At 38.7% G+C, this 12408-nt stretch overlaps 1 protein-coding gene across 1 annotated transcript in view; it reads left to right on the top strand.

Annotated features, from left to right (window-relative positions):
* Positions 1-12408, top strand: part of KPNA1 (karyopherin subunit alpha 1) — a 54499-nt gene that overhangs the window by 24915 nt on the left and 17176 nt on the right. The window contains exons 7-11 of the mRNA XM_048294067.1: positions 3483-3571; positions 4860-4959; positions 5524-5687; positions 6840-6918; positions 9128-9253. Coding sequence (XP_048150024.1) covers positions 3483-3571; positions 4860-4959; positions 5524-5687; positions 6840-6918; positions 9128-9253 — 558 coding nt within the window. The remainder of the gene's footprint in view (positions 1-3482; positions 3572-4859; positions 4960-5523; positions 5688-6839; positions 6919-9127; positions 9254-12408) is intronic.

The raw sequence follows: 12408 nt of genomic DNA, 5'->3' as shown, positions 1-12408 counted from the left end.
CTTTATCATCTGCATCCCAGCATTAGATCCTTTTCCCAAGTCAGCATCCAAATGTTGAGAAAGTGCTGATTCTTTATAATATTTCTTCTCCACTGAGAGGCAAAGTCTGCACGCTGTTGGTGATTGGCTTAAGCACTTAGTTAAATATCCGAAGAAATAATGGCTGAGAATCCTCAGAATCCAGGGGAAAGTGGAGAGTTGTCAAAAAGCACAGGGATTATTCACAGAAGGCACCATATGGTTCAACAGTGCTCTACAAGACTTGTACTTTACTTTTACTGACTACTGAAGTTGTCCAGCACTGCAGGAAAAAACATTGGAGGTCAGTGATGAGTAAAATAAACCACAGATTTGCACCAAGCCCTACTCCACTGTTAGCAATAAATGGAAATTTATACGCGTGTATAAAAATAGGTGCTGTTAATTAACAAGGCAACATTTGCACTTTGGGTTTGCACACAGCTTTCTCCCTAAGATGTGGGTTAAAAAACCAGGCTACAAATCTTAAAATTGCTGTCATCTTTAAGCTGGAATTTAGATAGTAGAAAGTACTGAAATGGATTTTTTTTTGGTCAAATATTTTTTTAATTTAATAAGCTCTGAAATTTAATGGAATTAAATATCCTTTTACTTCTGCAACTATGCAGGAAAGAAGATGAAAACATTTGAGTTGTGTAGAATGAAGCCAAAGCCATAATGTTGTGGCAAGTATTTGTATCTTGAGGAGTGCTCAAAAGAAGAAATGGAAACCATTGAACATTATTCAGACATACAAACTCTGAAGAAACTTGTCATTGTTCATGTGTTGTCTGTGAAAACCATGACAGAGCTTTGCATTTATGGCAGTGTCTGATGAGTTTAAACGAGCTTAACTTGCATTCCTTACTTATCTGAAGAGCTGAAGTAATTCCCTAATGAAAGACATCTTCATTATTGAATGAAATGCATATTTTTCTAAAGATATTTCAATTTATTGGCATCTTGTGTTCTATCAGTCATTAGCATTACAAGGATTTCTTGCAACATCTTCTCTTACCAGGTCCTGTGATACCAGACTACTCAGCCAGACTTTCCTTGCCATAAAAAAAATGAAGAGTGGGAAAGCAGTAGAGGTGCTATTTGACTTCTCTGGTCAGACTTTTTGATGTGAGATTTGCTGTTGCAAAACCAGTCAGTCATTCAGGGTCAGAATGGATTCTTGGATTAAGTGATTATCAGTCTTGTCAACCCTAAAAATAGATACTGTTATAATGGCAGAAACAAAGACCACAGACAGATGGAATAGGGCTTCCTTGTTTTTTACCTGTGTAAGGGTGTCCAGGCAAAGAGACTGTGTCTTCATACAAAATTATTCACATCTTCAGTGAAAGGGAATTATTATAAATTCTAACTTTTTCCCCTCACTAAATGTTTTCAGAAGATTCACAAGTTTATTTAGAACTGTCTGAAATCTTTGGTTCATTCTTCAGGCTTATTCTTGCTGCAGAAATGCAAACATTGGGGTGAGCAACAGGTGTGGCTCCTTGAAGTTCTAACACGACTGACATTTTGCAGGAGGTGGCATATGTTCTGTCTCTTAAGCTAAATTTTTCTGGTAGCCGTCTTCTGTGCCTTAAGTCCAAGAGGCTGCCAGATCCAAGGTTATACTTCTTAGATAAACTGTTGTCACAACAGTTGTAAAAAGGATAAGAATTAGAATGAAAAATAATGATGAAGATCAGTTTTGGGGGAACACTGCATAGTAGTAATGGCTGTGCTGTTTCATGGCAAAGGTCAGTATAGTCTCGTGCCCTGCCTCTGACTGTGGCTGACAGCAGAAGCCTGGAAAACAGTAGAAAACAAAACAAACTAATCCTTCCCCAGAACAGTCGCCTACTCTCTTCACAACTCGCAGTTTAATGGCTCCAATCCTATGCTGTTGTCAGTAGTACTGGTACAGAGGAGGACTCTCTTTATTTTGTATCTAGCAAGCTGACATCTGTTATCTACATTCTGTATATACTTCTGGTTTTAGCTGTATTCGTTTTGCAGGGTTTGCTAGTGAATTTGGGCCTCTAGAGTGGTTGAAGTCTGTTTTTCAAGTAGCATTTTTTTGCCACTGTTTAAAAACGTTTTACAGGAGAAACCTAATGCAATAAATTAATTGACACCATATTGAAAATGAATAAATACGTTTATTTCAGGTTATCCAAAAATTTCCTTTAGGTAAAAAATTTGGCAATTCTGTCAGTTTTTTTAGAGGAGCAGTTTATTTCAAATAGGTATAGGGAGAGGAAAAAACATGTTCATTTTGTGTGAGGAACTTGCTTTGTTCAATTGGAGAAATAGTTATGCACTCTAACACGTTCTACTGCAGCTATATACGTAGCCTTCAATTGAAGAGAAATTTGGGGAGGACATTCAGCTGCTATCCATGACAAATAGGATTGCTTTTGTCCTCTGTATGCATAATTGGAAGTATTTCCAGTGGTTGTGCAGATACATGTATCTGTAAAGCCCAAAGGCAAATAAACCAACCGAATAAGCAGATATGTGTATCTATTTGATATGACACTTAGTCTTCTGCTAACTTGAAATAAATAGCAAATGTGAACTTCATAAGCTTCCTCGTGTGACAAAATATTGTAATTTGCAAGGAATTAGTAAAATCGTTTTCATACTTGACATAGACTACTTGTAAATTTTTAAGTTATAGCTCTCATACTAGTGGACAGTGATACAAAAAGCAGCACTTGGCCCAAATGTATAAATCAAAACTAATTAAATCTTCTATTCTCATCATATTACAGAAGATGGATTTCATGCTGCTTTAATTCTGGTATTTTTGATCTTCTCAAAATGAAGTGTTAGGGGTAGTACTGATGTCCAAACCCTTACATTTTGCCATGCACGTGACTTAATCAGCAACAGTGGTTCTGTCTCATATAGTTTTATTTTAAAGAATGTATGTCAATGCCCATCTGAACTCTTTAATTCTGAATATTGGTTTATCTTGCACATAGATTCTCATTTTTATCTATGACTGTGTAAACAATGCATGCTTTTATGGCTTTGTAGTAAATACTAATATGGGCTGTTCCATACAAACATTTTTGGGTAGATACAGACTTGCTTGACCTGTGCTACGAACATCTGGGATTAACTTAGCTGTGAACAAGGAGTGTAGAATTACAGTGTTCATAAGCCTGAGGAGCTGAGCTCATCTCTTATATTGTGGACAGAGCAAGGGTATGTCTGCCTGCACAATCGTTGGAGACATACATGGTTGCTGTTATGGTGTTCTTCTTAGATCTCCATAAATATTCCTGAATCATATAGTGAGCTTGAGTGTATACATGTAATATGCAACCAGAATGCATTCCCCTTCTGTACATTGTCCAGGACCTAACAGTGAGAACAGATTGTCTCCCAACTCTAATACATATGTTAAACTGGTGGAATTTTGAGAATAAAAGCAATTATTATTCTGTTTTTCATTACAGGCAGTATGGGCTCTTGGCAACATTGCTGGAGACAGCACTATGTGCAGAGACTATGTTTTGGACTGTAATATCTTGCCCCCTTTATTGCAGTAAGTATGTTTTAATGTGTTTTCCAGAATTTTGCTTGAGTGTCTGATAAGACTGAAATTTGGGTTTTGCCTTGAAGAATAATAATATCGGGTTTTTTTATTGTGGACTAATCAGAGTTTTTAATGGGGAGTCCTGAACTACTTTTGTAATGAAGCTAAAATGGAAACATGCTTTAGAAGCAGCTAAGCTAGAACTATTTTATTCTACAGTGTTGGTGAATGTCTGGGCTTATTTTAGAGTCAGAGAATAATTTAAGTTGAAAGGCACCTTTGGAGGTCATCTAGTCAAAGCCTTTCTTCATAGCAGGTGAGATCAGATTAGATTGCTCAACTACTTAACCAGTCAAATTTGGAACATCAAAAGTAGATTTCATAACTACCTGGTGTAACCTGTTGCAGTATTTGACCATGGCATAGTGAAACACAGTGTTCTGATACCTAATCAGAATTTTCTGTGTTTTACCTCGTGACAGTGCCTCTTGTCTTGTCACTGAGCACCTTTGAGAAGGATCTGGCTTCCTGTTTTCTGTATCCACCTGTTAAAGTGGTGTTGGCAGCAGTTGTATCTCCTCTTGCACCATCTCCTTCTAAGGCTGAACAAATCCAGGTCACTGACATCCCACTGTATGTCATTTCTCTGGCCTGCTAATTATCTTGATGGTCCTCTGCTTAAGAAGCATATTATTGCTGAAACAGTGACACCATCTTGTGTTGTCATGTCCAAATTACGATTACTCAGTCTGTGTCCTTTGCAGACTCTGCAGCAGGGGAATTCTCCAGTGCTGTCATAGACAGTGGTACAGTGGGGGATGGCTGTGAGAAAAAAACCCTGAATTGTTACTCTTGTGGGAAAATTAGGTCTTTCCTTTCTGCGTTTTCCTAGGCCAAAGTAGGACTCATAGTCTGAGACGGTCATAAAAATGCAATTTAGCTAAGAGAGTACTCTCCAAAACTACCTGCATGTCCTCCTCCTTAGAGTAATTTTGTCACAATTCCTGCAGCTTTTGACTGTTAATCTGCCACGTCAGTATCTAAGTGTTTAAGAGAAATTTAGTGTAATGTTTACTGTTCTTGTTGGGATACTAGATTCCTGTATCTAGCATGTGTGTTAGTAGCCATCAAGAATGATTTTCCTCAGGTGTATTTTTATAGAAAAAAAAAAATCTCTCACATTTTGCCCTGGTATATGTTAAAAAGAGTTTGTTTTAATGATTCATACAGTTGATGGGGTTGCTTGGCTTTGATTTTTTAAAAGCAAGGGTTGGAATTTTTTGTTGGTTTGTTTTAGATTGCTTTCAAAACAGAATCGTCTCACTATGACCCGAAATGCTGTATGGGCTCTGTCCAACCTCTGCAGAGGGAAAAATCCACCTCCTGATTTTGCCAAGGTAAGAGATGCTTGAATGAAAATGTGTTGTGAAGTGGTGATAGCCAAATTATTAGTTTCAGGTGGTGAAGCTTAAACTAAACAGAAGTAATGTTTCAGAGAAATTCTGAAATATTTGATGGGCTTCTTACAGATGAAGTTTTTTGAAGTTTTTTTTTTAGTCCTTTGGGCAGACATTCACAACCACTGTTTTAACACAGCTGCCTTGTAACTTTTTGTTCCTGTTCGTGTACTGGAGATGACTGTCCCATAGCAGAACAAAACTCTACATCTTGGCTGCTGTAGAGCAGCAGGTGGCACATCTGAGTGGACAAGTCTGAGTTTCACTGGCAGACGTCATTCTGTAGAGGCTGAAGAGTTGCTGTGGTACTTTTCTGCAGTAATGCTCCTCTGTGCTTGTATAGCTACAGCCCTGCATAGAAGTGCTAGCTAGGTCTGAAGTTTTCTGAGTATTGAATCTTAAGATTCCAGTGCCAAGTCCTATAATGATATACAAAATTAGCTGACATAATAATAGATCTTCTGGCCCTTTTAACTGTATGTATCTCCTCTTAATGTCTTACAGGTCTCACCTTGTCTTAGTGTGCTTTCCTGGCTGCTCTTTGTCAATGATACAGATGTATTAGCTGATGCCTGCTGGGCTTTGTCTTACTTGTCTGATGGCCCCAATGATAAAATCCAGGCTGTGATTGATGCAGGAGTCTGCAGAAGACTTGTGGAACTGCTGATGTAAGAAATCTGTTGCAAGCAAGCGTCACTCTTTTCCTTGAAATCAAGATTATACCAATAAGGAGTTTAATTAAATATGCCTTGAAATGATGTAATTTCCAGAGAGGAAGATTTGAGTTTTAATTTTACCCGTCTGTTCAGTGTTCTCTATTTGTCATGAGTAACAAAAGCAATGGAACATTTCTTGTACTAGTTTTGCTGTTTCTTAAGAGGTTTTTTCCTGCACCTAAGAGCTACATTTTTGTAAAATCCATAGTATACGTTGGAATTTTCCTTGTGTCATTGAAGTCCATGTTATAGTTACCTAACAAGGAAATTACCTAAGGATATCAAAGATAAAAATGTAAGAAATAGTTCAATTTACTAGAATTGACAGTACCAGGGACTTGAAATATAAGTAATTTCCTCAACCCTTGCTGTAGAAGAGTATATGCACACTTTGGTCAGTAAAGTGTAGCTGTGAGAGTTGGGGTCGCTGAGACTGGCCTTGTTCAGAGCCATGGCTTCAGATCCAAGGTCAGGACATGGACCATTCAATGGCCTAAGAGCAAGGAATAATGGTTTTCAGTGATGTAAATAAAAAGACTGTTAAGGTTTCTAACATTAGAGCAAATGTGATGCTGGATTAATTAATGGAACATACTGCCTCTAAGTAGCTTTTTTGTAAAGAAGTGTTTTCATTTGAGAAACAAGTTCCTTACTTCACCTTTCCTATTCCAGTCCTGATTTAACGATGATGCTGGAGGGATGCATATGATGACAGAAGATGATCAAACAGCTCTATGGGTTAAACACACAACTTCTACCCCTGTTCTTCTGTCTCATTCTTGGCCTTTGTGTGTGCTACATTAAGTGTATTTTATTATTAAAGCTAATTACTTTTTCCTCCCAAGGATGCTTGGAAGTACTCTGAAGTACTTTTATCCTTTTAATATTTTATTTTTATGTTGCTGAGTGACATCTAAAGGTCTTAAATATTTAGAAACCCTGGAAAGGCTTACCATTTGTTGAAAATCAGTGTCTATTTAGATAGTGAAAGTCAGATTTATCAGGGAAGTTTTCCCCTGGCTGATACATGGTCCTTCCTTGAGAATGTGAAGATGGAGATGCTTTGGGAAGGTTAATACTTACATTTTTCTTTGTCAATTTTAGGCACAATGACTACAAAGTCGTATCTCCTGCCTTACGAGCTGTGGGTAACATCGTTACAGGAGATGATATCCAGACCCAGGTATGGATTACCTTTCTCTTGTGTTGTATCACAGTTCATCTTTCTGTTAATTGTGGTAACCTGTTCACAAGCACCTCCTCTTGTTCCTTTTGAAGTTTGAAAGTGAAGGTTAATGATACTAATTACTTCAAAATGTGGTGGTTTTCAGTTTTCCTGTTCAGTCCTGAACTGGTGATGATTCTTAGGTAGCTGTGTCTAGGACTTTTGGGCAGCCATGCAATACCCCTCAAGGATGGGATGTTTTTGGTTTATTTAAAGCAAATCTGTCTCTTAGGCTGAAATTCATGCTGAGAGATGCACCCTGGTAGTGCTATCAAAGGCCTGTCACATTCAGTGCTATTGCCAATCTGTGGTGAATATATCATATCTATGATGAAAATATATCATATTTATGAGGAAGAACAAGTGTCTGGTCAGATTTTGGATGGTGTGTAGCTGTGTCTGGGGATTTGTTTGGAGAAGCATCAGTAGGAGGCAGTGACTCCCACCACTGTATTAGATTTAAATTGGAAGGCAGGAAATGTGTTTCTTCAGAGGCACTAGGTTGTCACTGGGATGCTTCTGTAGTTCTGTGACTCTGAGACCGGAATTAAAGATGTGTTACCAGCACCAGGACACTGTTTCAATGTCTTATTGCTAGGAGGAAGATAACATGATTTTTTGATTGTTACAATGTATTTTGTGTAACTGAATTGCAGAGTCATTGTTCTATTTTTTTGCAGTGGCATTTGTTTCGCAGATCAGTCATAAAGAATGATTGAGGTGTGATTTCATAATTTTGTTAAAGATAAAACCACAAGGGATCACTAATTCACATGCAATGCAGGTTATTAAATATTGCATAAACCTTAGATTTTAATTAAAAATTAGTTTAAACCTTTTTGTTGTACATGATTTTTTCAGAGGAGCATACCATGAGCTTTCCTAAAATTCTAGAGAACTGTGTAAGTAGGATAGTTTGATAGTCCTGCCTGCAGATTGTGCTGTATGCTAAAAAGTGTTACAGGATGAATATAAAAATCAGTAATCAGAAGGAAGAGGCCAGCTTTGAGAGCTGATCCATTTCTGAATATGAATGCAACATACAAGACAGTTCTTCAAGAACTTCTCTGTAAAACCTTGGGGCACAAACTTGCTTTTACTTTTTGTCTCATTTTCAGGTATTAACAATGCGAGTGCTTGGAGATGGCCAAAACCATAGATAGTATGCATGAAGAAAAAAACCAACTTGTCCCAGCAGACACCTGATAAAATCCTGAACCATAATCTTTTCTTCTTTAATCTTAGTGGGGAGTACAAAGATTTTAAGAATATGGAGCTGGGGGGATACAAGCAAGGGAATTAAGTCCTCAAATTCCATGATCAGAAGTCATGACCATGATTCAGCTTGACTGGAGTATTTCTCATAAAATTCTATGGCACACTATTCTTTCTAAGGTGTCTGCTTTTGCCACACAAGGCAAAACTACTGTGCTTCTTGGTATACTCTCCCAATTTTTGGCTTAATTGTTAGAAGTTGGAATGGAATTAAAAAAAAAAAGTCATTAATTTTTCATTTTTTGAATCTTGTTAGGCCCTTTTAGGTGGTCAAAAAGTCCTTCACTATCACACATGACATAATCAACTGTGCTGTCTTGCAACATCTAAGTTCTGGGGCATTTTCTGTTGTACTTTGGTTATTTAGGAGATGGAAATTTTGCTGCACCTTTTCTGCACTGTAAAATTGCAGGGTTTTTACAATTTTTGTAATTTTTTAAATAAGAATTGCCCATTCATAATGTCACTGGATACAACACTGGTCACAGTATGCACCACAGTGCCAGCAGATGGGGAAGACAAAGTAGTTGGAGCTTACAAGTGTACAAAAATACAGGAAGATACCATCATCTTGTTTTTGTTTGGTCATAATGTGCTTAGTATCTTCTTGTTTTCAGGTCACACTGAAATCATTATGAAGGTGTGGTTTCTTACCTGAATGACTTGGTAGTTTTGCTCTTTAGCTTTCCTGCAGACATTTATTTCTTGGTTCTTGCAGGTTTTTTTGTTTTGTGTGTATTTAGTGGTTTTTAAAAAGAAAACAAACTCTGGGAGCATCTAATGGGGGTATGCTTTTTAGATTTTCAAGACACTGTATTCCTTGTTCCTGTGATTCTTTATCCTAAAGTTCTTCTAAGGTGTGTTTTGTTTTGTTTTTTTCTGTTGTATTCAGGTAATTCTGAATTGTTCAGCCCTGCAGAGCTTACTGCACTTGCTAAGCAGCCCAAAAGAATCTATCAAAAAGGAAGCATGCTGGACAATATCTAATATAACAGCTGGAAACAAAGCCCAGATCCAGGTAACCTTTTCAGCTATGATCAGTAATCTTTGTCTTTCAGACTAGAAGGAAACACAGGTGGTTTTTTGTGCATAAAATGAGTATTTGTGTGTATGCACTGTCACAGATATATAATTACATACAAGAAATATATTATTGTGTATAATTAGAATATTTCAATGTCCCAGTCATCTCCAAATTAAAATAATTTCATTTTCTAGTCATCTGCACATTATAAGGGGGAAGACTGTCATGGTAGAAAATGACAAAATGTGGCTAAGCTCAAGAAAATTTCGTCTTAAATAATTTGCTTTGTGCTTTTGACAATAACTAAAATACAGAAATTCTGAAGTATGAAAAGAATACTCTACAAATTTTGAGAATCAAATAACTTCACATATTTCTTGGTTTCACCATTAGATACAGACACCTATATTTGAAAGTACTTTATTTCTGTTTCTATTTTCTTAAAATTCCTTGTATAACTTCCATAAATGGGCCTTATAATGCCCCATTCTAGGCATGTGTGCTTAGCCGAGTCTGTATCTGCTATTTATTAAACTGAACAATAATGGAGGCTATCTAACATGTTGCCCTGGGATTTGTCCTTTCTGATTACACTAAATGTTGTAGTCCCTTCATATTAAGTGATAGCACACAGAAGCAAATGAGTCCCACTCCCTTATGTCAGTCATTATAATTAGGCTCCAAAAGATCAAATCATTGTTCTGAGTCTGGACTGAGTGTCAGTTGTCAGGAAGAATTCCCAGGACTTGTCTCCAGGTAGTATAAATGAGAGATGGAACATCTTTTCCCCAGAGAAAAGTCTTTGGCTAGATAAAGAAGAAACAGCTTAATATATTTTGTTTTCCCTGAATATGGAGTTCTGTTTAAAAACAGCTGTACTAGGGAATTTTTTGCTTGTCTTTCAGGGATGTGGTTTGACTTGGTGGGATGTCAGGTGTCCCCCAAAGCTGCTCTATCACTCTTCTTCTCAACTGGGCAGGGGAAAGTAAATACAAGGGAAATTTCATGAGTTGTGGTTAAGGACGGGGAGAGATCACTCACCGGTTACTGTCACAGGCAAAACCAGACTCGACTTGAGAAATAAATAGTATTACCAATCAAAATCAGAGCAGGATAATGATAAGTAAAAGTAATCTTAAAAGCACCTTTTCCCCACCCCTCCCTCCTTTCTGGACTTAACTTTATCCCTGATTCTCTTCCTCCTCCCCTTGGTAGTGCAGAATACAGTCAGTTCATCACAGGTTGTTTCTGCTGCTGCTTCCTCCTTAGGGAGGGAAGTCCTTCACCTGCTCTAGCATGGGGTCCTGCACATGAGAGACAGTACTCCAGGAACTTCTCCAACATGAGTCCTTCCCACAGGCTGCATTTCTTCATGAACTGCATGGGGTGCAGTCTTCAGGAACAGGCTGTTCCACCATGGGTCCCCTCTGGGGTCACCAGTCCCACTAGCAAAACCGGTGCAGTGTGGGCTCCTCTCTCCACAGGGCCACAAGTCCTACCAGGACTCTGGTCCATTGTGGGCTTCCCATGGGGTCACAGACTCCATCAGATATCCACCTGCTCTGGGGTCCTCTGTGGGCTGCAAGTGGATCTCTGCTCCCCCATGGATGTTCATGGGCTGCAGAGGGGGCATCCTGCCTCACCATGGTCTGCCTCACGGGGCTGCAGGGGAATCTCAGCTCTGGTGGCTGGAGCACCTCCTGCCCTTCCTTCTGCACTGACCTTGGTGTCTGCAGGGCTGGTTCTCTCACATATTCTTACTCCTCTCTTCTCTGGCTGCAGTTACTTTTACCCAATAATTTTGTCCCCTTCTTAAATAAGTTATCACAGAGCTGCTGTCACTGTCACTGATGGGCTCAGCCTTGGCCAGTTGCAGGTCCATCTTGGAGCCAGCTGGCATTGGCTCTGTCAGACATGGGGGAAACTTCTGGCAGCTTCTCACAGAAGCCAGTCCTGTAGCTCCCCCCACTGCTGCCAAAACCTTGCCATGCAAACCCAATACAAAGAACATTGCCTCATTCCTTCTCTTTTGCAGAAGTGTTGGGAAAAGAGATTGTAGTGAATCATAGAACCATGAAGGCTTGGTTTGGAAGGGACCTTAAAGATCATCTCATTCCAGCCCCCCTGCCATGGGCAGGGATGCCGTTCACTAGATTGGGTTGCCCGTGGCCCCGTTCAACCTGGCCCTGAAACGAGGCTTGATCTGATAAATACAAGTGTTTCCATCAAGGCAGTCAAATAACAGTCTTATGTAAATCAAATTTAGTTCTGAGGTTACATTTTTCAATTCTTTTGTCCCTCACTGGATACAGAAAGTATTTTCAGAGATTGCAGAGGATGCATGAAAGTCTGGGTGGAGACATTTATTCTTTGAGGAATGGCAATAAATGTCAGAAATATTAGACTCTTGAAATACTTGTCTTACTCATTAGTAACCTGGAAGAAACAGTGTTTACACAGAAAGTGAATCAAGCCTCTTAATATATTGGCAGAGTAGCCGGAGCGTACTTGTTAGCTCTGTTTTCCTTGGAAGGCAGCCTGATTGCTGCTCTTATAATGATGAGTCTGGATTAGTCATTCTATATGATCATAATTAGCATGAAGTGGTTAACCCTCTCCACCTATGGGGTAGAATTACTTCTCTTTTTGCAGAAAACTTGCACAAGATTATGAAAAGGCTGCATATTTTTCCTGAGGAATAAGTGTATTGTACCCTTTGCAGGTGACACTTGGAATCTTTTGGGTTTACATTCTTCCTTAAAAAGAACATTCAGCTGCTGAAGGGGCAGCATAAAGCCTTAATAACTTCAATGAGGGCTTCATCTCAGAAAGCATAGGGAATAAAGTTAATACTTTTGTGAAAGATATTTCAGTCTTTGCTAAGCTTCCTGAAATTCCTGAAAATGAGAGCGAATGCTCATTTAACATTCAGAGATCCTTATGTTAGAAAATGAGTATGCAAAGCCCAAAAACTTGTGAAGCCCTGTAGGTCCTTCTTGTTTGATGTAAAGATGTGACTTAAGATGGAAGTGGGACTGTGAGGAAAGGAACCCCCTGCAGTGGTATTTGCTCTGGCTTTCTCAGTCAGGATTTTGTATTTACCACTGGAGCTCATGTTTTTTGTCAGATATGGAGAACGATACGGTTAC

This window comes from Corvus hawaiiensis, chromosome 2 (genome assembly GCF_020740725.1).
Source record: "Corvus hawaiiensis isolate bCorHaw1 chromosome 2, bCorHaw1.pri.cur, whole genome shotgun sequence".
Lineage (NCBI taxonomy): Eukaryota > Metazoa > Chordata > Aves > Passeriformes > Corvidae > Corvus > Corvus hawaiiensis.
This window is presented reverse-complemented; position numbering and strand designations above follow the sequence as displayed.